Consider the following 27907-nt stretch of genomic DNA (forward strand, 5'->3'; position numbering starts at 1 on the left):
TGTTAATAGTCTCCTGTGGGGCACCATGTCAATTGCTTTTTGGAAATTTAGGAATTTGAAGTTTGCATGTTGCCCTTCATCTTTAGTTAAGAGGATATTATGAGAGAAAAGGCCAAATTGAGTTATGGACAAGGCATGCTTTCTAAATCTGTGCCGATTTCTGGAAAGAAGATTTATTGTCTGAAGGAAATGTATTATATTCAAACTCAGAATGTGTTAAAGAATTCTGCTGTAAACCAATGTTAAGGATGTTGGTCTGTAATTTTGAGGGTACACTCTTTCATGGTTTTTTATATAGGAGTCACCTATGTATTTTCCGAGTCATATGGCGCTTTGCTAATTGTGAGGTCAATGCCACAGAATACTCTCTGTAAAACTGAACTATGATTCAGTATAGACATGATGACTTAATTGTTTTCAATTCTTTCAGTTGCTTTTCTATGCCATGAATGTCTATTTCTATTTCCTCCATGTAAAAGTCTGCACCAGAGTCAAACAATGGTATGTTTTTATGATCCTCCTGTGTGAATGCTTTCTTAAATGTTTAATTCAATACTTCAGCCTCCCTTTTATTGCTAGGCTGTTGTACAAGTGACTCAACAGAAGCCTTCCACCCACTTAGTGATTTTATGTATGACTAGAATTTTCTCAGGTTCTTTCACTAAGATATGATGGTGGACGCTGTTGTATGCTTCACATATTGATCTTCCTATGGATGAATGAGTTTCTGGTAACTTTAGCCTGTTGACACTTGTGATTTCTTTCTTAATCAACAATGCAACAGTCTATTTCCTCAGTATTTTCCAAATTTGATTATTAAGCTACAGAGAACCCTCTCCATTCTTAATCCAATTACTTGACACATACATCTCCAGAGTCAATTTACACTCAGTTTAAATTTTGCCCATAACTTCTCTCTGTCTGTCATGTTGGAACTAAATGATGTCCACTTATTATGTAAGTGGGATGCTAACAACAGCTTACCTGACTTTTCTAGCATAAATACTATCCTAGCCTTCCTGATGGATTTATTAACTTTAGTAACCATTGTCACTATGATGACATCAGTATCACTAACCCTGTCTGTAAATTCATACTGTCAATAAAGTCAGACCTGTTCATAGCTATTGGGTCTAAAATATTTCCATTGTGTGTGGGCAGTCACCTGGTTGTTCAAGGCAGTTTTCTGAAAATTTGTTCAAAAGTATTTCACAAGTCTGTCTTTCTGTACAATCTGCAGTGAATCCATAGACGTCCAAGTCTATACATGGTGGACTGAAGTCACCTCCAATCATAGTCATATGATACAAAATTTTTGCATTTTGTGAGTGCAAAGTTAATGTTTCTGCAAATTTAAAGCATTTTTTCAGACAGTAATTCGTTATAAACAACTACATATCTGTGGAAAGTGTGAGGGTACTATTAATATTGTCTACCAAGTCTTTCATAAACAGCATGGGGAGCAAATGCCACAACACACTTCTCTAGGGCATATCTGAGGTTACTTCTACATTTGTTTATGACTCTTCATCCAAGAAAATATGATGCAGTCTTCCTAAGAAGAAACTCTCAGTTCAATCAAAAATTTAATTTATTAACCCATATGATCATACTTTTGTTATGAAATGGTGGTGTGGTATTGACTCAAATGCTTTTTGGAAGTCGAGAAATACTGTGTCTACTTCTTTGCCTTCATTCATGACACTCAAAGAGATCTCATGAGAAATGTGCCAGTTTGTAGCATTTAGAATCCATGTTGGCTGCCATGGAGGAGGTCATTCTGTTTGAGCTCAAAAGATGCAGGGTTCTGCAACAGATGGATGTCTAAGATATTGGTTGATAATTTGCTGGATCACTTTTGTTACCCTCATGTTAGATGAGTGTAACCTGTGGCTTCTTCAAATTACATGGCTATTTTTCTCTTAATATATTATGATTAAACTTGGGGAAAACACAACTAAAATTCTGTTTAAAACCTGACAGGGATAATTCTGTTAAAAACCTGACAGGAATACTGTCTGGGCCTTATTCAGTTTTAATTATGTCAGCTGTTTCTGAACACCACTGAATCGAACACCTATACCACTCATCTTTACAGCAGAGTGAGAATTTAACTGGGACAGTACCCCTGGTTTTTCTTTTGTAAAGGAGTATTTGTAAACAGAGTTCAGCATTTCGGATATTCCATTAGAAATAAATAGGATATGTTCATTACATATATATTAACTGATATTATCTGTAGCATTACATTTTATCTGTAATTTTTCTGATGGTTGACAGCTCTAGATGATTTTAATTTTTGAATTTAATTTTTCAGGAAATTTGTCAAACATACAAACACAGTATATTATCCCAGTTGATCTGAATGCATTTGTGTACTGGAATGCTGAGATTCTGTGCAAGTTTCACTCTACTCTCCATAATCATAAGAAAGCTCAGTACTACTGCACCAAAGCTAAGCAATGGTTAGATGCTGTGACAGAGGTTTTCTGGCATGATGATGTAGGTATCTGGCTGGATTATGATATTTCAAACAATGTGAGGAGAGAGTACTTTTATCCATCAAATGTTGCTCCTCTATGGACAGGATGTTATAAGAAGGTAAGATAGCATGGAAAAACTTATGAAACTGATTCTAGTTTTTATGTCATATTATGTAGCAAGTGCTGATAAGGATGGAGGACCTATATCTGATTTGATTAATTAAAAATGTAATTCTCTTCCTTAGTATTACACGAACAAATATTACTAACAACAATAAGTTTCTTGAACTTCAAATGTTCTATCAATTAACTGTTCAAATTTCATAATCTCAGTATAAAAGATTGACAAGATGTCAAGTGGAGATGACTCTGCAATTACTGAAATATTATTCATATAATTTTTACAATGATAACTGATTTTGCTCACATTCTGAACATATCCAGACCTGAAAAATAAAGATAAAAGATGTGCCAAATTATATCATACATAACTCATCTGAGACATGCATACGATACATATAACAGTATCTATGATTCACAGTGTAGTCACAGGGCAACCTGTCAGTTTTCTCTGCTGTACCCAGCCTCAGAAAATCACTGATGTACATGGCTAATAATGTCAGTAACTATAAAGTGTGCAGCCGGCCGCGGTGGCCGTGCAGTTTTGTGTGCCGCAGTCCGGAACCACGGGACTGCTACGGTCGCAGGTTCAAATCCTGCCTCGGGCATGGATGTGTGTGATGTCCTTAGGTTAGTTAGGTTTAAGTAGTTCTAAGTTCTAGGGGACTGATGACCTAAGATGTCAAGTCCCATAGTGCTCAGAGCCATTTGAACCATTTTTTATAAAATGTGTGGGCAAGCATATTAGGACATATTTGTTCTTTATGCATGGTACATTAAGATGATAAAGTCATGGTGTAAGATAGAGAGGATATAGATCTGTTCAAGTCCAAGGCTAACTTCCCACATGTGCATACCACGTGATGTTTGCCTGCTTTATTTCTTCACTGATAGTCCTCGATGTCGATGTACTGCATTGTTATACGGGCTGAAAGATGTGGGATGGAAGCTCAACTCTGACACTGTAAATGATGTAGCTGACAGTTGCATAGTTACGTTTAACAGTTCTTTACTTTCACTATTCAAAATTCCCCAATATGACAGAGGTATGTGACCAGTTCACTATTGTAAATTGTAATAAACATTAATAGGTCGCAGGTAAACATCAGGATACTCCTACAATAGTTTTCTGTTAAACATCTATGAGCAGAAAAACCTAACCACACATTTCACAGTTCTTGCAGAATAATACTGTATGTGTGACACTATTTCACAAATAAACTGAACAGACACTGTCATTATTTTAAAACAGGGCCTATGTATGTTTCACTAATTCCACTGTTAAGTTGTTGCATTGTTGATAATTGAAACAGTACATAATTTCCCTCTGAAAACTGGCCATGGACTGACTGTCTTGGACCATTATATATCTTCACAATAATAGGTACTGAAACTATACGTTATTTGGTGTTTAATTTACAGAAATTACAATTAAAACATAACTCATTCAATTAACCTCGTAATTATTTTTGAATTAATTAAGGTCTGGCTTTGCTAATATGGTTTCAAATGGAGCCAAATAAATACTTTAAGAATTCTAATAGTTCTTCTTCATAATGTTCATAATTATTACAGAATTTATATTTGTTTATAAGTCAACAATAGATTTTTTGTCACAAAATAGTCACAGATTTCACCCTATAACAAAAGGTATTAACTAGGAATAGTCAAAATAAATTAAGAAATTGATTACATGTACAAAACTAAGCACAAAATCAGATCTGGTGCTATATTTCTTAAGACTGAGGGCTGACCTTCCTCTTTCATGGAAATGCAGATTATACTCATGCATGTTAAAAGGTAACTATGGGGGGGGGGGGGGGGGGGGGGGGAGGTAATTTAAGGAGGCAGATGGCAAAACGAGAGGAAGTAAAGAGATCCCAGCTTGCTTCATCAGAACCATTACATATAAATTAGGCAGATTCCTAAAGTAATCTTCCTGCCACTTACAAAGACATGTGCTCTTCTCAACATCATAAAGAATTATATGGGTTTGTAGAAGACTGGAGTTTACAGAAGATCATGTCAATGTGGCAAAACCTATATTGTTGAGATTACCCATACAATTAATTAAAGGTGGACGAGATGTTTTTGCCATTCACCTTTCACAACCTAGTGAATAAGCCATAGCTGAGCCTTGTGCTTCCACACTATGTATTATTACCAGAGAAGGAAAGTTGCTACTCACCATATAGCAGAGATGCTATATGGTGAGTGAAGTGTTACAGTTTAGATCGAGGACAGGAGAGAAGATGTGGAGGAGGTAGGGGGTAAGTAGCAGAAAGGAGAAAAATAAAAAGAACTTAAAGACTGGATGTGGCGTGAAATGGCGGCTGTGTAGTGCTGGAATGGGAAGAGAGAGGGGCCTTGATGGGTGAGAACAGTGACTAATGAAGGTTGAGGCCAGGAGGGTTATGGGAATATAGGATGTATTGCAGGGAAAGTTCCCACCTGCACAATTTAGAAAAGCTGGTGTTGGTTCTAAGGATCCATATGGAACAGGCTGTGAAACAGTCATTGAGATGAGGGATATCATATTTCGCAGCATGTTCAGCAACACGGTGGTCTACCTTTTTTTTAACCACAGTTTGTTGGTGGCCGTTCATGCGGACAGACAGCTTGTTGGTTGACATGCCTACATCACTGCAGATGCGACAACTGTAGGTAGCATGAGGACACCTTAATCACATTCATCCAGAACCTCAACAACTTCTCCCCCATTTGCTTCACCTGGTCCTACTCGACCCAACAAGCCACCTTCCTAGATGTTGACCTCCACCTCAGAGATGGCTACATCAGTACCTCTGCCCATATCAAACCTACTAACCACCAGCAATACCTCCACTTCAACAGCTGCCACCCATTCCATACCAAGAAGTCCCTTCCCTACAGTCTAGCCACCTAAGATCATCGCATCTGCAGTGATGAGCAGTCCCTCTCAAAATATACTGAGGGTCTCAGTGAAGCCTTCACTGACTGTAATTATCTTCCCATCCATGTCTGCTTCGTGTCTACTGTGCAGCAAGCTACCTTAATTTAAGTATTAACTGTATTTTTCTTATTTGTCACTTCTTCTTCCTTGTGTTTTTGCTTTTAGGAAGCTTTAATTGTCGAGTGCTATTAATAGTGTTCCATAGATTTCGTGTTTGTTTTGAATACAGTCAGAGAGAGTCCCTTTAGTCAATCATAGTGCCAGTAGTGCAAGTGTTTGTTTTCAATACAGTCCAGAGACAGTTAGTGCTATTTTCATTGTTTTCTACAAGAAGTGGCTAGCAATCGCAGTTTAGTCAATAATAAGCCGCCTTTAGTGAATTAGCAGTCTAGTAAAAAGTTGATTAACTCTCTTCAATAAATTGATTCCTTAGGATGGATAGAATGTGTGTCTGCTGTGTACGGACGGAGGAAAAGCTGGCCACTGTTCGCGAACTGCTGAACGTGTTGATGGCCGTGGTCAGCCATCTTCAGGCTGCTGCCTCGGAGTGTAGCAGCAGTGGGGATTCTGGTGCGTCGCAAGGTACACCACAGGTGTTACATGCTTCACCCACTGTCCCTGCTGTCGAGACATCTTCATGGGTGCTGGATGCAGTTGGGCCACCCTCTCCCCAAGGGGGGTGGCGAGTTCAGGGGTGCACGAGGCAGAGGGTAAATGTGGAAGCTGGCCATGTGGCATCGCCTGCTCTGCCTGTGGGTGGACATGTGGCTGCTCCTTCAGCAAGGTCCGAGCAGGCACACGGGGGTAGGGGTTTATTAGTTATTGGTAACTCCAACGTTAGGCGGGTGATGGAGCCCCTTAGGGAAATACACTCCTGGAAATGGAAAAAAGAACACATTGACACAGGTGTGTCAGACCCACCATACTTGCTCCAGACACTGCGAGAGGGCTGTACAAGCAATGATCACACGCATGGCACAGCGGACACACCAGGAACAGCGGTGTTGGCTGTTGAATGGCTCTAGCTGCGCAGCATTTGTGCACCGCCGCCGTCAGTGTCAGCCAGTTTGCCATGGCATACGGAGCTCCATCGCAGTCTTTAACACTGGTAGCATGCCGCGACAGCGTAGACGTGAACTGTATGTGCAGTTGAAGGACTTTGAGCGAGGGCGTATAGTGGGCATGCGGGAGGCCAGGTGGACGTACCGCCGAATTGCTCAACACGTGGGGCGTGAGGTCTCCACAGTACATCGATGTTGTCGCCAGTGGTCGGCGTAAGGTGCACATGCCCGTCGACCTGGGACCGGACCGCAGCGACGCACGGATGCACGCCAAGACCGTATGATCCTACGCAGTGCCGTAGGGGACCGCACCGCCACTTCCCAGCAAATTAGGGACACTGTTGCTCCTGGGGTATCGGCGAGGACCATTCGCAACCTTCTCCATGAAGCTGGGTTATGGTCCCGCACACCGTTAGGCCGTCTTCCGCTCATGCCCCAACATCGTGCAGCCCGCCTCCAGTGGTGTCGCGACAGGCGTGAATGGAGGGACGAATGGAGACGTGTCGTCTTCAGCGATGAGAGTCGCTTCTGCCTTGGTGCCAATGATGGTCATATGCATGTTTGGCGTCGTGCAGGTGAGCGCCACAATCAGGACTGCATACGACCGAAGCACACAGGGCCAACACCCGGCATCATGGTGTGGGGAGCAATCTCCTACACTGGCCGTACACCTCTGGTGATCGTCGAGGGGACACTGAATAGTGCACGGTACATCCAAACCGTCATCGAACCCATTGTTCTACCATTCCTAGACCGGCAAGGGAACTTGCTGTTCCAACAGGACAATGCACATTCACATGTATCCCGTGCCACCCAACGTGCTCTGGAAGGTGTAAGTCAACTATCCTGGCCAGCAAGATCTCCGGATCTGTCCCCCATTGAGCATGTTTGGGACTGGATGAAGCGTTGTCTCACGCGGTCTGCACGTCCAGCACGAACGCTGGTCCAACTGAGGCGCCAGGTGGAAATGGCATGGCAAGCCATTCCACAGGACTACATCCAGCATCTCTACGATCGTCTCCATGGGAGAATAGCAGCCTGCATTGCTGCAAAAGGTGGATATACACTGTACTAGTGCCGACATTGTGCATGCTCTGTTGCCTGTGTCTATGTGCCTGTGGTTCTGTCAGTGTGATCATGTGATGTATCTGACCCCAGGAATGTGTCAATAAAGTTTCCCCTTCCTGGGACAATGAATTCATGGTGTTCTTATTTCAATTTCCAGGAGTGTAGCAGAAAGGTCGGGGAAGAAGGCCAGTGTACACTCTGTGTGCTTGCCGGGGGGTCTCATCCGAGATGCGGAGGAGGTCCTACCGGCGGCGATAGAGAGCACTGGGTGCACCCGACTGCAAATTGTTGCTCATGTTGGCACCAATGACTCCTGCCGTCTGGGTTCAGAGGTCATCCTCAGTTGGTACAGGCGTTGGCGGAATTGGTGAAGGCGGAGACCCTCTCTTGTGGGGTGGAATCAGAGCTAACTATTTGTAGTATCGTTCCCATAAACAATCACGGTCCTCTGGTTTGGAGCCTAGTGGAATTCTTAAACCAGAGGCTCAGACGATTCTGCAGAGATATGGGGCGCAATTTCTCGACCTCCGCTATTGGGTGGAGAAATGTAGGGTCCCCCTGAATAGGTCAGGCATGCACTGCATGCCGGAAGTGGCTACAAGGGTTGCGGAGTACGTGTGGTGTACACATGGGGGTTTTTTAGGTTAGAGAATTCCCTCCCTAGGACCGACAAGACACCTCCTGAGAAACGACAAGGTAGGAGTAGGCAAAATGCAACAGGGAATAACAATATTAATGTGCTAATAGTAAACTGCAGGAGCGTCTATAGAAAGGTCCCAGAACTGTTCTCATTAATAAACGGTCACAACACCCATATAGTACTAGGGACAGAAAGTTTGCTGAAACCAGACGTAAACAGTAATGAAATCCTAAACTCAGATTGGAATGTATACCGCAGAGACAGGCTGGACAGTGAAGATAGAGGCGTGTTTATAGCAATAAGAAGTGCAATAGTATCGAAGGAAATTGACGGAGATCTGAAATGTGAAGTGATTTGGGTGAAGGTCACGGTTAAATCAGGCTCAGACATAGTAATTGGATGTCTCTATAGGCCCCCCTGGCTCAGCAGCTGTTGTGGCTGAGCACCTGAAGGATAATTTGGAAAATATTTCGAGTAGGTTTCCCCACCATGTTATAGTTCTGGGTGGAGATTTTAATTTGCCGGATATAGACTGGGAGACTCAAATATTCGTAACAGGTGGCAGGGACAAGGAATCCAGTGAAATTCTTTTAAGTGTTTTATTTGAAAACTACCTTGAGTAGTTAAACAGAGAACTGACTTATGGTGATAACATATTAGACCTTCTGGTGACAAACAGACCCGAACTATTTGAAACAGTTAATGCAGAACAGGGAATCAGCAACCATAAAGCGGTTACAGCATCGATGAGTTCAGCCATAAATAGAAATATTAAAAAAGCTAGGAAGATTTTTGTGTTTAGCAAAAGTGACAAAAAGCAGATTACAAAGTATGTGACGGCTCAACACAAAAGTTTTTTCTCAAGTACAGATAGTGTTGAGGATCAGTGGACAAAGTTCAAAACCATCGTACAATATACGTTAGATGAGTATGTGCCAATCAAGATCGTAAGAGATGAAAAAGAGCCACTGTGGTACAACAACTGAGTTAGAAAACTGCTGCAGAAGCAAAGGGAACTTTACAGCAAACATAAACATAGCCAAAGCCTTACAGACAAACAAAAATTACACGAAGGGAAATGTAGTGTGAGGAAGGCTATGCGAAAGGCGTTCAATGAATTCGAAAGTAAAGTTCTATGTACTGACTTGTCAGAAAATCCTAAGAAATTTTGGTCCTATGTCAAAGCGGTAGGTGGATCAAAACAAAATGTCCAGATACTCTGTGACCAAAATGGTACTGAAACAGAGGATGACAGACTAAAGGCTGAAATACTAAATGTCTTCTTCCAAAACTGTTTCACAGAGGAAGACTGCACTGTAGCGCCTTCTCTAGATTGTCGCACAGATGACAAAATGGTAGATATCGAAATAGATGACAGAGGGATAGAGAAACAATTAAAATCGCTCAAAAGAGGAAAGGCCGCTGGACCTGATGGGATACCAGTTCGATTTTACACAGAGTACACAAAGGAACTTGCCCCCTTCTTGCAGCGGTGTACTGTAGGTCTCTAGAAGAGCGAAGCATTCCAAATGGAAAAGGGCACAGGTCATCCCTGTTTTCAAGAACGGACGTCGAACAGATGTGCAGAACTATAGACCTATATCTCTAATGTCGATCAGTTGTAGAATTTTGGAACACATATTATGTTCGAGTATAATGACTGTCTGGAGACTAGAAATCTACTCTGTAGGAATCAGCATGGGTTACGAAAGAGGCAGTCGTGTGAAACCCAGCTCGCGCTATTTGCCCAAGAGACTCAGAGGGCCATAGACATGGGTTCACAGGTAGATGCCGTGTTTCTTGACTTCCGCTAGGCATTTGACACAGTTCCCCACAGTCGTTTAATGAACAAAGTAAGAGCATACGGACTATCAGACCAATTGTGTGATTGGATTGAGGAGTTCCTAGATAACAGAATGCAGCATATCATTCTCAATGGAGAGAAGTCTTCTGAAGTAAGAGTGATTTCAGGTGTGCCGCAGGGGAGTGTAATAGGACCATTGCTATTCACAATATACATAAATGACCTGGTGGATGACATCGGAAGTTCACTGAGGCTTTTTGCAGATGATGCTGTGGTGTATCAAGAGGTTGTAACAATGGAAAATTGTACTGAAATGCAGGAGGATCTGCAGCGAATTTACGCATGGTGCAGGGAATGGCAATTCAATCTCAATGTAGACAAGTGTAATGTGTTGCGAATACATAGAAAGATAGATCCCTTATCATTTAGCTACAAAATAGCAGGTCAGCAACTGGAAGCATTTAATTACATAATTATCTGGGATAACGCATTAGGAGTGATTTAAAATGGAATTATCATATAAAGTTGATTGCCAGTAAAGCAGATGCCAGACTGAGGTTCATTGGAAGAATCCTAAGGAAATGCAATCTGAAAACAAAGGAAGTAGGTTACAGTACAATTGTTCACCCACTGCTTGAATACTGCTCAGCAGTGTGGGATCCATACCAGATGGGGTTGACAGAAGAGATAGAGAAGATCCAACGGAGAGCAGCGTGCTTTGTTACAGGATCATATAGTAATCGCGAAAGTGTTACGGAGATGATAGATAAACTCCAGTGGAAGACTCTCCAGGAGAGATGCTCAGTAGCTTGGTACGGGCTTTTGTTAAAGTTTCGAGAACATTCATTCACCAAAGAGTCAAGCAGTATATTTCTCCCTCCTACGTACATCTCGCGAAGAGACCATAAGGATAAAATCAGGGAGATTATGTCCACACAGAAGCATACTGACAATCCTTCTTTCCACAAACAATATGAGACTGGAATAGAAGGGAGAACCAATAGAGGTACTCAGGGTACCCTCCGCCACACACCGTCAGGTAGCTTGCAGAGTATGAATGTAGATGTAGATGTATAAAATACATCTCGCCTGCTTTATTTTTCTAGTCTCTCGCCACCTCCCAAAGTCCCACAGTCTGGCCACAGAGGAGCATTCCCCTCGTAACACAGTACCATCTGGGACTGTAGCAGCTGAATTACATTCTCCACCAGGGTTTCAATTACCTCTCAATTTGCCCTGAAATGAGAAATGCCTTGCCCACTAACATTCCCACCCCTCCTACCGTGGTATTCTGCCATCCACCGAACCTACACAATATACTCATCCATCCTTAAACAACCCCTGCTCCCAATCCCTTACCCCATGGCTCATACCCCTCTCCTACGACCACCTACTCCAGTCTGGTCACTAACATCACCTCTCCCATCAAAGGCAGGGCTACCTGTGAAACCAGTCATGTGATTTACAAGCTAAGCTGCAATCACTGTGCTGCATTCTATGTAGACATAACAGCCAACAAGCTGTCTGTCCCGACAAACTGTGGCCAAAAACAAGTGGACCACCCTGTTGCCGAACATGCTGCCAAACATGACATCCCTCATCTCAATGACTGCTTCACAGCCTATGCCATACGGACCCTTCGAACCAACACCAGCTTTTCTAAATTGTGCAGGCGGGAACTTTCCCTGCAATAAATCCTACATTCCCATAACCATACTGGTCTCAACCATTGTTAGTCATTGTCCTCACCCGTCCAGCCCCCTCCCTGTTCCCATTCTAGCACTACACAGCCGTCATTTCAGTGCCACACCCAGCCTTTTAATTTCTTTTCTTTTTATTTCTATCCTTTCCGCTACTTACCTCCTCCCACTGTCTGCCACTTCCACCATGCTATCCCTCCCCCTGCCCGCCCCTGGCTCCTCCTTATTCCACCCAGTCACCATTCTTATCACGCACTGCTGCCTTCAGTGTGGTTTCAGTTCTCTGAGACTGCAGATGTGTGTGCAAGTTGTGTTTGTGTGAGTGTGTGTGTGCATCTGTGTATGTGTGTCTACTGTTGACAAAGGCCTTAATGCTGAAAGCTATAATTGTGTGAATGTTTTTGTTGTGCCTATCGTGACTCAGCATCTCTGCTATATGGTCAGTAGAAATTTTTCTTCTCTGGAATTGTTACATTCCATCCTGGATTTTCCGTTGTTCGGTTCATTATGTATTATTCTATCACAAAAATCTTGGCCTCAACAAGATCCTGCTGAGATTGAATTATTAAAGAATCTGTGGAAATTGTTTGTTAAGTTCTAGGGGACTGATGACCATAGATGTTAAGTCCCATAGTGTTCAGAGCCATTTGAACCATTTTTGAAATAGTTTGTTGGAATATTTTATTAACCACAATGGCATATTTCAGCCTGATAACTTATGGACTGAGTAATTTCTTTAATACTTTCACAAAGAAAAAAATTTATGGTTAATACCACATCTAATAAAAACTATTTATTTTATTTTGACTGCTGAATTTCACCTCTGTAGGCCAGTGATTCCATATGAAATACCACCATTATTTATATTTCTGCAAGTGTCAGACAGGGTCACATCTAGGGTACAAAATGGAACAGAGGGCAGTTAGGAAGAACAATCAACACATGTGTGGCACTATGCCAATTTTTTGTATAGACTCAGTGATGTGCACCAGTCCAAAACTCAGCTTACGATCTCTCCATCATTGCCAGCCAAAATATTATGGCTAGATGTTGACTTCACCTGGCTAAAGTCCCAATATCTTCAAGGATACTCATTACACTAGTAAAATTTCAAGACTCATGTACCTTTTTTGCTATTCTACATTCAAATTAACGTAATGTATCATCCAACCTCAGTGCTACTGAGAGCCTTTACATATTAACAGTATTTCTCTAAGTTTTGTGGAGATATTTTGATGATATTATACTAGGCTAGTTAACGAAGGATTTGTAAATCCCATTTGACAACAAGATATGTTTCATTCAATGAATCTCTACTTGTAGGTCTATGATTTGTATTACACCTATTGCACAGTAGTCACTGTTTGTATAGAAGTTTGTTTTCAAAGCTTGTATGCCATTGACAATCCCTCAGTTTCAAAGCATATGTTCCCAAAAGAGTCAGTTCCATACATTGTCATTACATGTGTGGGAATTCCTAGTCAGTATGCTCATAGTATGCTCAAAGTATTAGGGAAGGCAAACCTATGTTTCTAGCATTTGTAGACTTAGAGAAAGCTATTGTCAGTGTAGAGTGGAATAATCTCTTTCAAATTCTGAAGGTGGCAGGGGTCAAATTCAGGGAGTGAAAGGCTATTTACAATTTGTACAGAAACCAGATGGCAGTTATATGAGTCAAGAGGCATGAAAGGGAAGCAGTGGCTGGGAAGGGAGTGAGTCAGGGCTGTAGCCTGTTCCTGATGTTATTCAATCTGTATTGTGAGCAAGCAGTAAAGGAAACAAAAGAAAAATTTTGAGTAGGTATTAAAATCCATGGAGGAGAAATAAAAACTTTGAGGTTTGCCAATGACATTGTAATTGTGTAAGAGACAGGAAAGGACCTGCAAGAGCGGTTGAACAGAATGGACAGTGTCTTGAAAGGAGGATATATGAGATGAACATCAACAGAAAACAAAATGAGGATGATGGAATATAGTCAAATTAAACTGATGGTCTGCGTTGAGATCATTATGATGTGGTGGGGAACACTTAGCTGTATTATGATGGATCATATATGACATATTCATGGCAACCTTAAATCTAACATATCAGCAATGTTAATTAAGATTTATGTAAAGTAATGTAGTACCGATACAACAAGAGAAGCAGCTGCTGTATAATACCAACCACTATCTGTCACAAACTGCTAACTGGCCCTCAATGGCTTGGGGTTATAAGAGGGAAGCTCTTTCTGTTGTTTCTCACATGATCTGTAATAGATCATTACAAATCCCCAAACAGCATAACAAGTAATACATAAAAAGGAAAACCTCATGTTGTATATACAGAAGTACCAGGATGTTGCTTAAAATCTACAATTTTGGTACTTACATTTGAAAATTGTTCATGATAGGCCAAAAGTAACTCCCAGTATATTGAAATATTATTACATGTCATATTACTTACCAAATTACTCTTAAGTGTGTGATTCCTTTGTGCTAAATAATGACAGTATTAGTTGGGATGCCAGTGGTAGTCACAAAGACAAAATTCAGCTAGAACTGCACTCACAGGGAGCCTCTCTTGCTGGTGGGCCAGTGTAGTGATGTCTCCTGACCAGTACTCATCATTTGGCTGCCACAGCAATGTTTAATCACAACTTTTTTCCTTGCTTTTGTAGGTAGCCTGTATCAGGACAGGACAAGGATGCAAAACTGCTTAAAACATTTGATACATTTTACAATGAAATATACTAATATCTCCAATTAATAGTGTCATTCACATATTGTTGGTTAGATGAACAGACATTTACCTGTTCATTTCTATTATTTAAAAAAAAAACTTTACTAAAATAATGTCTATTATAAAACCAAGCCATTGTATGTAGACTTGTTATTTAGCTTAGACTTTCAGAGTGCAATACTGTTTATTATACACAAGATTTTTGTTTATAAACAAAAGAGTAATTAATCTACCAAAGTTCTGAGTCCAATAAAATATTTGAGCTCAAAAATAAACATGTCAGGATAATTTCATTTAAAAACCAAAGAGGCTTGTGTAAATAACTATTCCGAAAACTAGGTAGTCTTCCACTACCAAGCCAGTATATATTGGAGATACTAAGTTTTACCAAGCTAAATATTGCCAGCCTGCAGCAGAATCTGGAATATCACCAGCATGACACTAGAGGGAAATACTTGCTGACACAGTTTCCCCGTTCCACCAAATTATATGCTGATAGTGTAAAATGCATGGGGATTAAATTTTATAATCATCTACCACTAAACGTAAAAAATGTCATGAATCGAGTACATTGTCAAATAAGGCTTAGATCAATAATATTAAAACACTTTTTTATTTAACTTACATGCATATTTTGAATGTGATCTTTCTCTACTGATTTACCTTCAAAATGTAAATTTCAATAAGGCCTACCCAACTATTAAAAATGGATCTACTAGTATGTACTTATTATATTTATCTACTAATCTTAAAGTTTGTATAAATTACATAATGCTTGTGCTTATTTGTACTTTATATGATTTTAAATGTAGCCACAAATTTTAATTTTAATTAGTCCTTGTTGCCACCCCCCATGAACCATGGACCTTGCTGTTGGTGGGGAGACTTGCCTGCCTCAGCAATACAGATAGTGCTACCATAAGTGCAACCACAATGGAGGGGTATCTGTTGAGGGGCCAGACAAACACGTGGTTCCTGAAGAGGGGCAGCAACCTTTTCAGTAGTTGCAGGAGCAACAGTCTGGATGATTGACTGATCTGGCCTTGTAACACTAACCAAAACAGCCTCGCTGTGGAACGGTTGAAAGCAAGGGGAAGCTACAGCCGTTATTTTTCCCAAGGGCATGCAGCTTTACTGTATGATTAATGATGATGGTGTCATCTTAGGTAAAATATTCTGGAGGTAAAACAGTCCCCCATTCAGATCTCCAGGCAGGGACTACTCAAGAGGATATCATTATCAGGAGAAAGAAAACTTGCGTTCCACGGATCGGAGTGTGTAATGTCAGATCCCTGAATCAGGCAGGTAGGTTAGAAAACTTAAAAAGGGAAATGGATAGATTAAAGTTAGATATAGTGGGAATTAGTGAAGTTCGGTGGCAGGAGGAAGAAGACTTTTGGTCATGCGAATACAGGGTTATAAATAAAAAGTCAAATAGGGGTAATGCAGGAGTAGTTTTAATAATGAATAAAAAAATATGAATCCAGGTAAGCTACTACAAACAGCATAGTGAACACATTATTGTGGCCAAGATAGACACAAACCCCAGGCTTACTACAGTAGTACAGGTTTATATTCCAACTAGCTCTGCAGATGACGTAGAAATTGAGGAAATGTATGACAAAATTAAAGAAATTATTCAGATAGTGAAGGGAGCCAAAAATTTAGTAGTAATGGGTGACTGGAATTCAGTAGTAGGAGAGAAGGAAACGTAGTAGGTGAATATGGATTGAGGCTAAGAATTTTGTGCAGAGCATAACTTAATCATAACTAACACTTGGTTCAAGAATCATAAAAGAAGGTTGTATACATGGAAGAAGCCTGGAGATAGTAAAAGGTATCAGATAGATTATATAATGGTAAGACAGAGATTTAGGAATCAGGTTTTAAATTTTAGGACATTTCCAGGGGCAGATGTGGACTCTGACCACAATCTATTGGTTATGACCTGTAGGTTAAAACTGAAGAAACTGCAAAAAGGTGGGAATTTAAGGACATGGGATCTGGATAAGCTCAAAGAACCATAGGTTGTACAGAGTTTCAGGGAGAGCATAAGGGAACAAATGGCAGGAATGGGGGAAAGAAATACATTAGAAGAAGAATGGGTAGCTTTGAGGGATGAAGTAGTGAAGGCAGCAGAGGATCAAGTAGGTAAAAAGACAAGGGCTAGTAGAAATCCTTGGGTAACAGGAGAAATATTGAATTTAATTGATGAAAGGAGAAAATATAAAAATGCAGTAAATGAAGCCGGCAAAAAGGAATACAAACGTCTCAAAAATGAGATCAACGGGAAGTGCATAATGGCTAAGGAGCGATGGCTAGAGGATAAATGTAAGGATGTAGAGGCTTATCTCACTAGGGGTAAGATAGATACTGCCTACAGGAAAATTAAAGAGACCTTTGGAGAAAAGAGAACCACTTGCATGAATGTTAATAGCTCAGATGGAAACCCAGTTCTAAGCAAAGAAGGGAAAGCAGAAAGGTGAAAGGAGTATATGGAGGGTCTATAGAAGGGCAATGTACTTGAGGACAACATTATGGAAAGGGAAGAGGATGTAGAGGAAGATGAATGGGAGATATCGTACTGCATGAAGAGTTTGACAGAGCACTGAAAGACCTAAGTCAAAACAAGGCACAGGGAGTAGACAACATTCCATTAGAACTGCTGACGGCCTTGAAAGAGCCAGTCCTGACAAAACTCTACCATCTGGTGAGCAAGATGTATGAGACAGGCGAAATACCCTCAGACTTCAAGAAGAATATAATAATTCCAATCCCAAAGAAAGCAGGTGTTGACAGATGTGAAAATTACCAAACTATCAATTTAATAAGTCACAGCTGCAAAATACTAATGCGAATTCTTTACAGCTGAATGGAAAAACTAGTAGAAGCCAACCTAGGGGAAGGTCAGTTTGGATTCCGTAGAAATATTGGAACATGTGAGGCAATACTGACCCTACGACTTATCTTAGAAGCTAGATTAAGGAAAGGCAAACCTACATTTCTAGCATTTTTAGACTTAGAGAAAGCTTTCGACAATGTTGACTGGAATACTCTCTTTCAAATTCTGAATGTGGCAGGGGTAAAATACAGGGAGCGAAAGGCTGTTTAAGATTTGTATAGAAACCAAATGGTAGTTATAAGAGTTGAGGGGCATGAAAGGGAAACAGTGGTTGGGAAGGGAGTGAGACAATGTCGTAGCCTATGCCCAATGTTATTCAATCTGTATACTGAGAACAGTAGAGGAAACATGGAGCAGAAATGAAAACATTGAGGTTCACCGATGAGATTGTAATTGTCTCAGGTACAGAAAAGGACCTGGAATAGCAGTTGAATGGAATGGACAGTGTCTTGAAAGGAGGATGTAAGGTGAACATCAGCAAAAGCAAAACGAAGATAATGGAATGTAGTCGAATTAAGTCGGATGATGCTGAGGATATTAGATTATGAAATGCGACACTTAAAGCAGTAAAGGAGTTTTGCTATTTGGGGAGCAAACTAACTGATGATGAACAAAGTAGAGAGGATATAAAATGTAGACTGGCAATGGGAAGGAAAGCGTTTCTGAAGGAGAGAAATTTGTTAACATCGAGTATAGATTTAAGTGCCAGGAAGTCGTTTCTGAAAGTATTTGTATGGAGCGTAGCCATGTATGGAAGTGAAACATGGACAATAAATAGTTTAGACAAGAAGAGAATAGAAGCTTTCAAAATGTGGTGCTACAGCAGAATGCTGAAGATTAGATGGGTAGATCACATAACTAATGAGGAGGTGTTGAATAGGATTGGGAAGAAGAGAAGTTTGTGGCACAACTTGACTAGAAGAAGGGATCATTTGGTAGGACATGTTCTGAGGCATCAAGGGATCACCAATTTAGTATTGGAGGGCAGCGTAGAGGGTAAAAATCGAAGAGGTAGGCCAAGAGATGAATACACCAAGGAAGGATGTAGGTTGCAGTAGGTACTGGGAGATGAAGAAGCTTGCACAGGATAGAGTAGCACGAAGAGCTGCATCAAACCAGTCTCAGGACTGAAGACCACAACAACAACAACAACAACAACAACAACAGTCCTTGTTGGCCTCAATTTTGAACAACTTGTGAATGTACTTGTACTATATCCTGTTATCTATAACTATCATACAATTTTGTAAGTCTAGGTGTATTTAATTTGGTGTTATGTATTTTTTAAATGTACACAAAATGATTCAATGTATCAATTAAGAATGAATAAAGGGGGGCACAGAATGACTAAGGAATGATGAGATGTGCTTGAAGTTCTCTAAGATGATAGATACAGCGGTAAGGAACAGCTCAGTTGGCAGTACAGTTGAAGAGGAATGAAGATCTCTGAAAAGGGCAATCATATAAGTAGGAAAGACAAACATAGGTACAAGTAAGGTAACTGTGAAGAAACTATGGGTAACAGAAGAAATACTTTAGTTGATTGATGAAAGAAGGAGTACAAAAATGTTCAGGGGAATTCAAGAATACAGAAATACAAGATGCTGAGGAATGAAATAAATAGGTAGCACAGGGAAGCTAACAGGAAATGGCTGCATAATAAAATGTGAAGTAATCGGAGAAGAAATAATTGTTAGAAGGACTGACTCAGCATATAGGAAAGTCAAAAATACCTTCAATGAAATTAAAAGCAGGGCTGGTAACATCACGAGTGCAATGGAAATTTCATTATCAAACACATAGGAGTGAGTGGATAGTTGAAAAGAGTACACTGAAGATCTCTATGAGGGGGAATATTTGTCTGATGTGGTAGAAGAAGAAATGGGAGTTGAATTACAAGAAATAGGGCACCCAGTATTAGAATCAGAATTTAAGAGAGCTTTGAAGGACTTAATATCAAATAAGGTGGAAGGGATAGGTAATATTCTATCAGAATTTCTAAAATCATTGGGGGAAGTGTCAACAAAATGACTATTCATGTTGTTATGTAGAATGTCTGTCAGAAAAATATTAATCATATGCTATTCCAAAGACAACAAGCTGACAAGTGTAAGAATTATCATGAAATGAACTTAACCGCTGATGCATCCAAGGTGCTGACAAGGATAATATACACCAGATTGGAAAAGAAAATTGAGAATGTGTTAGATGATGATTAGTTTGGCTTTAGGAAAGGTAAGGTAACAGAGAGGCAATTCTAACGTTGTGGTTGGTAATAGAAGCAAAACTAAAAAAATCAGGACATATACATAGAATCTGTTGACCTGAAAAGGGTATTCAACAATGTAAAATGGTGCAAGATGTTCGAAAATCTGAGAAAAATAGGGGTGAGCTGTAGGGAGATACAGGTAATATACAATATGTACAAGATTCAAGAGGGAATGATAAGAGTGGGTGACCAAGGAAAAAAAATGCTCAGATTAAAAAGGGTGTAAGGCAGGGATGTAATCCTTCACCCCTACTGTTGAATCTGCACATTGAAAAAGCAATGATGGAAATAAAAGAAAGGTTCAGGAGAGGAATTAAAATTCAAGGTGAAAGGATATCTATGATACAACTTGCTGATAACATTGCTATCCTCAGAGAAAGTGAAGAAGAATTATGGAATGAACTGTGTAGTGAGTACAGAATATGCACAGAGAACAAATTGAAGTGAAACAAAGGCAATGAGAAGTAGCAGAAATGAGGAGGTGAGAAACTTAACATCAGGATTGATGGTCATGAAGTCAAGGAATTCTATTATCTAAGCAGCAAAATAACCAATGATGGACAGAGCAAAGAAGGACTGGCAAATATGGCATTCCTAGCCAAGAAGAGTGTACTAGTATCAAACATGGGCCTTAATTTGGGGGAGAAATTTCTGAGAATGTACATTTGGAACAGAGCACTGTATGGTAGTGTAGGAAAACTGGAACACAAGAGAGTTGAAGCAGTTGAGATGTTGTGCTACAGACAAATGTTGAAAAACTGGGTGGACTGATAAGGTATGAGGAGGTTCTGCACAGAATCAGATAGGAAAGGATGTGTGGAAAACACCTACAAGGAGAAGGGACTGGATGACAGGACTCTGTTAAGACATCTTATAATGAATTTCTTGGTACTAGAAGGAGTTGTAAAGGGCAAAAACTGTAGAGGAAGACAGAGATTGGAATAAATCATCATCATCATCATCATCACCATAATCATCATTGGGACTTCCTTCCAACAAGTTGGGTAGGAACTTGGTGAACGATATGCCTCCATTGGTTTCTGTCATGGTATAGCTCTTCCCTCTCCACTACATCCCATGTTACTCCTCTCCTCTTGACATCTTCCTTAATCCGGTCTGTCCATCTCTTCCTAGGCTGCCCAATTGGTTTTCTTCCTGGTACTTCCATCTCCAAATACTGGTGTGGATTTCGAGTCAGGTGCATTGGCCTCACATGACAACCACTTCAATCTCAAAGCACTCATCCTCTCCTCTGTAGTCAATGTCTCCTGCAGGTCTCTCCTTACATAATCATTCCTGACTCTGTCTCTCCTAGTGTTTTGTAGAGCTGACCAATCTTCAATCTTCAAGCATGTGAAATGAAGATTGGAATACAACCATCAAATTATTGAGGACACATGCCACAAGTGCTATTCTGAGATGAAGAGGTTGGCACAGGAAAGGAAGTCATGCTGGGATGCATTCAAACCAGTGAGAAGACTGATGACTAAAGAAGAAAAGAAATAAAAAAAATGAATGTGTCATATATGAGCTACAGTACCTGTTCTGCTGCACCAGGATGAGTCATTGTTAAATGTTGTTACCAAAATATCAAAAAATTCTTGACCAACTTACTTCAAATTTTCAACAACACTCTAATAAACATAGACTTTGTATTTTTTAAGTATTTACCATACGTAAACAAATATATATACCATATAAAGAGGAAATATTGTTAGCAAAAATCTCATTCTTGAGTAATTTACTTCAAATTTTACACAATAGTGTAATAACCATTCAGGCAGATACAGCAACATATTGTTAAATATCTATGATATTTAAACAGATATATAAAATCTATACTCATAGATAAAGACAAGTTGCTGTTTACTGTTTTTACCAAAAATCTCAAAAAGTTCTTGACCAATTTAAATCAAATTTTTACCTAGTACTCTAATAAACATCCAACAATGAAAATAATCAATTTTTGACAATATAATGTAATCAGATATATAAAAAAATCTAGTCACCAAGTGGTGACAGGAGAACATACACATACAAAAATGATTTTATGTATGCAAGCTTTCGGAGCCAGTGGCTCCTTGTTCCAGCACAGTGGTTGAAGGGGAAGGAAGAGAAGTGAAGGAAAATGACTGCAGAGGCTTGGGAAAAGGGTTAGAGTATGGAAAATTTACCCAGAACCCTGGGACAGGGGAGATTTGCTGGACAGGATGAGATGGAAAACCTTTCCAGTCTATTCCCTTCACCTCACTTCTTTCCCCATCAAACCTTCAGCCAGAAGAAGGAGCCACTGGCTCCAAAAGTTTGCATATATAAAAGTTTTTTATGTGTGTGTTCTCTTGCTGCCACTTGGTGAGTAGATTTTTTATCTATTCAGTTATGTGATGTTCTAATAAACATTCAGATGGACATACACCACATTAGAAAAAATGTATTTATAATGAGGATGCATTGTTAGCAAAAATCTCAAAAAGTTCTTGAAACATTTACTTTAAATTTTTATGCAACACTCTAATAAAGATTTGGATGGACATAGGCTACATATTTTTTAATATTTAAATGTAATAGAGCAAAATTTGTCAGAAAAATATTTTGAAGTTTCTTGACTGACTTACTTCAAGTTTTTACATGATTATCTACTAAACATCAAGACAGCTATAAATTCTTGTAAACAAGAATGTACAGGTTTCATGTTAAAACCAACTGTGAGATAGAAAATGCTGTGCTGTGAAAATGTGCAATTTCAATTACTTTCTTGCAGTCAGTTTCACCTAGACTAGCAGCACTTAAATATTAGACAAAATGTTTCTGTCATACTGTTTCTCTGTACAAACAAATTTAAACAAAACGTTGTATACGCAACTATGTACTGCCGTCGACGTGATTCTGTAGATTTTCCCGGTGTCTTACATATTTATGCTCTTCATGGGTATGCTGCTGGAAGACAATCATATCTTGCAGCATACCTGTGAAGAGCATAAACTATGCACTGCCTTGTTTTCTTCCTCACACTCTGTTTTAACAGGAAAGCTGTGTTTATGGCTTTTTATTAGGATACCATTAGCAAATCTGGACTGTCTAAAACTTTACAATAGAAACTTTTTGTGTATAAAACTACGTTAAGTATTGTATTTGAAGCTTCTATCTTCACAGATCCAGCAGCATGGGAGGTCTCTCATATCCCGTACACTTATGATCTCAACCAGTTCAATCATTCATGTTAAGCATCTTCAGTTCCCAATGAGATTTCATTGGCAATAACAGCACACAAGACCCAAGGGCAGACCGAGGGTCAAGAAGAGATGGACAGAGAGGAAGGGAGTGGACATTGAGGGGGAGGGGGGAGGGGGGAGGGGGGAGGGGGGAGGGGGGAGAGAGTGGAGATAGACAGAAAGAGCGGGATGGAAGAGGTGGAGAGAGCTAGGGAGGGGGGGGGGAGGATTAGAGGTACAGAGATTAAGGGGAGAAGAAGAATCACACAGAGAGGGAGAAGAAGGACATTAGGATGTACACCTGATTCCCATACATATTTAGCTTTTTCAAAGCATTGTCATATTTGCTAGTATTGTGTATTTCAGAGCCTTTGTCTGCAGATGAATGTAATGACTGAAACCGGTTACCACACTAGATATAAGAGACATTTGTAATCTTTACTGGTGATTTTTATTATGATAGCAGAGTTCCTTCATGGTGTCAAAAATTTCTTCATTAAGGTTTGACCTGCAGGATACTTGCTGTGCCTACCATTTACAAAGGTGTAACCATCCCAATGTACTGTCTGATAATTAAAATCTCCTTCTAAAGCTTTTAGCTGGATGTGGGGGTGCATGTTGTGGTTGGCAGATGGAGCCAGTTATAAGTTTATTTCCACACATGACACTGAGTCTTGCCCAAACAGTCTCACATCTCTGTCTTTGTCTCACTGTATTTGAGTTTATATATCTACATCAATAATCCACAAGACACATGATGGTGTGTGGTGGTTAGTGCTGATCCCCCCTTTCCTGTTCCACTCATGGATGGCATGTGGAAAGAATGGTTGTAAGGAGGCCTCTGTATTAAGGTACTCTGTACTCTCAAATTGTCTCGTTGTGGTCATTTTTCAAGATGTATGTGGTAGGAAGTAATATGTTGTCCAATTCTTCATGGAAAGTACTCTCTCAAAATTTCAATAGCAGATCTCTGCATGGTGCACACTTCTCTTGCAACATTTGCACCAGAGGTTGTTGAGCATCTCTGTAATGTTCTTGCACTGACCAAAACGATCCTGAGATTAAACAAGCTGCTCTCTGTTGAATCTTCTCTCTCTCTTCTGTCAGTCCTACCTGATAAGGATCTGAGATTGATAAACAATACTCAAGGACCAATCAAACCAGCACCTCATAAGCTACTTCTTTCATAGATGAGTTACATTTCCTTTAAAATTTTCTTATGAATCACAGTCTGGCATCTGCTTTTCCTACTATTTGTTTTATGTGGTCATTTCATTCAAGGCCAATCTGGATAGTTACTCCTAGATATTTTATGGTAGATACTGTTTCCAGAATCTGGTGATCAGTAGTGTAATTGTACAGTAGTGGATTTCTTTTCCCATGTATGGTAATCGTTATATTTATTTAGATTCAAGGACAACTGTCATAGCCTGCAACATTCATCATCCTCTGTAGATCATTGTGCAAATCAATGCTGCCTTCTGGCTTTGCTGATTTCTTATAGACAACTGCATCAACTGTGAACAGTCTTGAAGAGCTACCAACACTTTCTGCTAGATTACTTACATACGTTGTAAACATTAACAATCCTATGACACTCCCCTAAGGTACTCTGGAAATTTACCATTACTTAAGTAATTTTTTTTTTCCCTTAAGAGTGACATTCTGAGTTTTATCTCCAAGAAAATCTTGAATCCAGTCATAAATGTGATCCAGTATTTAGTAATCTAATATTTTTTTTTCGTTAGACAGCAGTCAGGGATAGTGTCAAATGTCTTCCAGAAGTCAAGAACATGGCATCAACCTGAGCGCCATGTCTACAGCACTATGGATCTATGGAGGAACAGAATGAACTGAGGTGTGCAGGATCTCTGTTTGCAGAACCCATTTTGATTGCTGATAGAGGAGATCTTCATTCTCCAAAAACTACATAATTATTTATGTATAACACATGTTCCATAATTCTACAGTGGCTTGATGGCAATGATAAAACCTGTCATTATGTACATCTGTCCTATGACCCTTCTTGAAAATGGAAATGACCTGTGCTTCTTTACAGTCTCTAGGTGCTCTACGTTGCTCCATCAAACTACAATAATCTGCTGAAAGAAGGGGCGCAATTTCTTTTGCATAATCTTTACATATCTCATCTGGTCCTGAAGCCTTTCCACTACTAGGCAATTGTAGTTGTTTTTCTATTCTATGTCTGGTTACCTCAATATCTGCCATTTCAATGTTTGTAAGGTGATTGGAAAGTGGGATTATATTATGATCTTTTGTGATGAAACTATTTTGGAAGTATCTTGGGCTTCTCCCTGTTATCTTTGGTTTTAGTGCCAGTATGGTCACTGAGAGACTCAATAGATGATTTCAGACTGCTTACTGAATTTATGTAATACCAAAATCTCAGAGGGTTTTTAGTCAGATTGGTTTTAATAAGAGATGGGGCCCCTCCACGCCTGCACCAACGTGGTGACCAAACCAAAAGTTCTACTGTCCCCTCCGTAAACATGTTAGTTATCTAGGATGCTGGATCACAGGATGCTGGGCTGTGATGTTATCCGTGCGTCTGGGTAAGACTACACATTAACACGGTCCATCAGGTGATAGATAGTGGACGAAACGCAAGTGAGGGTAGCGATTTAAAGAGCAGAGGAAAAAAAGTGCCATGGCTCACGTCGTGGGAAAAAACCTCTGTGACAGTGAGATGGGTAGTAAGAGAAGTAGTGGCTCACTAGCTGTGATAGTTCATGCAAGGTTGGATTTGTTAGTTGGGTATCATGCATCATTACCGTGGCAAGTGATGGCAATGTATCCCAGTTGCTGCAGCCGCTAAATTCCTGGAACAATCAAGATAGTTACACAGTAGTGGGAGATCGGCCCTATATCATCTCACTGTGTGGGGGATGTGTGGAGCTTGTCTGCATGCAGTGTACGGTATGGCTTACCTGCATGGTGCCAGTTATTTGGCAGTGTATTCCAGCTGGATATCCAGTAATAGCATCTGATTAATAGGGGCTCACCTGTACCGTTATGTTTGCGTATGCTTGGCCATAGATGTTAGGTCCTTACAAGTATGTTTTTTGGTCTTTTATGTTTCCATTTATGGTTGTGGTCGTAGCTCTGCAGATTCAGAATAAACGGGTTCTGCGAATGTCTGGTGTTTCTATATAGTCTTGTGGTGAGTTTGTGGATTAACTTCATGAGAGTCTCAAGTCGGTATTCCCGGTGAAGGTCCGCGATGCATGTGTATCGTGGAGCATTGATTATGATTTTGAGTACTTTGTTTTGCATGAGCTGCAGACGGCGCAGGCATGTAGGTGCAGTGTATCCCTAGAGAGGAGCTGCGTACGCCATCAGGGGTCAGATAAGTGTCATGTACATGGGCCTCAACACCCTTCTGTTTAGTTTACTGCGCCTATTGAGCATAGGGTAGAGCTGTTTGAGCCTCAATCTAGCTCGGTTCGTCATGTGTTGCATGTGGTCCCCCCAGAGTAATTTCTGGTCCAGCCAGACACCGAGGTATTTGACTTTCTCATGGAAATGTACTGGACGTGCGTGTAGAGTTATTAGTCTGCAGTATCGGTGTTTGCGCAGTTGCTTCGGTCTTCTAGTGAGCAGAACGGCTTCGCACTTGTTGACGTTTACTCTAACACGTCATTTCTCCAGCCAAGGCTCAGCCACTCGGAGTGCAGTCTGTAGGCATGACGTAATATTTGATGGTTTCCAATCTTGCGCAAGGATGGTTGTGTCATCCACATAGATTGCCATCCTTGTGTTGTGTGTGGTTGGGAGATCGTTTATGTAGAGGTTAAACAGTAGGGGCCCTAGGATGGTTCCCTGGGGTACTCCCATGTGTATACCGTGTTGTGTTGATTGTTTTCCCTGCATGTCAGTGTTGAAACTCCTGTCTGTGAGGTATGAGTGTATTAGATGCACCAGCCCGTCGGGGAATCCCACGTCGCTGAGTTTGCGAATGAGGCCGTTATGCCATAGATGGTCAAAAGCCTTTTCGATGACCAGGAACACCGCCCCTGTGGCTTTGTTTATGTTGAAGTGATATGTTATATGTTCAATGACCCATAAGAGTTGTTGTGTTGTGGAGTGGTGATTACTGAAGCCGAATTGCTCTGGTCTCAGGATGTCATTTGTTTTGCAGTGCCTAGTGATGAGTTTGAGAATCACCTTCTCAACAATCTGACTGAGCGAGTCAGAAGGCTGATGGGTCAGTAATTTTGTGGGAGGCTGTGGTCTTTCCCTGGATTCCTGAACATCAGGACCTTGGCCATCTTCCAAAAGGCGGGGAAGTGTTGGTGTTTTAGTATGGCATTCGTTATGTGTGTTAGGTTATCAGCTGCTTTATCCGTGAACTCCTGGAGGACACGGTTTTAAATGCCATCATGACCAGGGGCTTTCCTAGCAGTGGAATGCATTATATCCCAGGAAACTTTGGCTGTGCTAGCATGTCGAATGTCGTCGCACGATAGTTGGCCTAGAATGTGTGTAACCTCTTGGTCAGTAGCAAGTGTGAACACTGGATCTGATGGTACCAGGCCCGGTGTGAATGATGCTGTGAGTGTGCAGGCCATTAGTTCTGTTTTCTCTTCCACTGAGTATGCAGGTCCTTCAGGCCCTTGAAGCATTGGGGTGTATATTTTCTCCCTGGTGAAGTGTCGGGCTAGTTGCCACACACCAGATCGTGCGGAGTCCAGCCCTTTGAGTTTTTGGTTCCACTGCTATGTTCTATGTGTTTGTATTTTATTGTGTAGCCTGTTAATGTGCTGTTTGAAGTACTGATGCCTGGTGCGCTGCCATTGTCTCCTGAGGTGATTCCTCATTGAGATTAGGCCCAGAATGGGGTACCACATGGTTCTGTCTTGGGGCCTTTATTGTTTTTAATATATGTTAATGACTTGCCTAATTATATTCATGAAGATGCAAACTTGGTTTTCTTTGCAGACGACACAAGTATTGTAATCAAGCCTAAAAAGCAAG

General features: G+C 40.5%; 1 protein-coding gene across 1 annotated transcript in view; it reads left to right on the forward strand.

Annotated features, from left to right (window-relative positions):
- LOC126272558 (trehalase-like) overlaps positions 1-27907 on the forward strand; it is a 357199-nt gene that overhangs the window by 191281 nt on the left and 138011 nt on the right. Inside the window, exon 4 of the mRNA XM_049975480.1 lies at positions 2318-2601. Coding sequence (XP_049831437.1) covers positions 2318-2601 — 284 coding nt within the window. The remainder of the gene's footprint in view (positions 1-2317; positions 2602-27907) is intronic.

This window comes from Schistocerca gregaria, chromosome 5, assembly GCF_023897955.1.
Source record: "Schistocerca gregaria isolate iqSchGreg1 chromosome 5, iqSchGreg1.2, whole genome shotgun sequence".
NCBI lineage: Eukaryota > Metazoa > Arthropoda > Insecta > Orthoptera > Acrididae > Schistocerca > Schistocerca gregaria.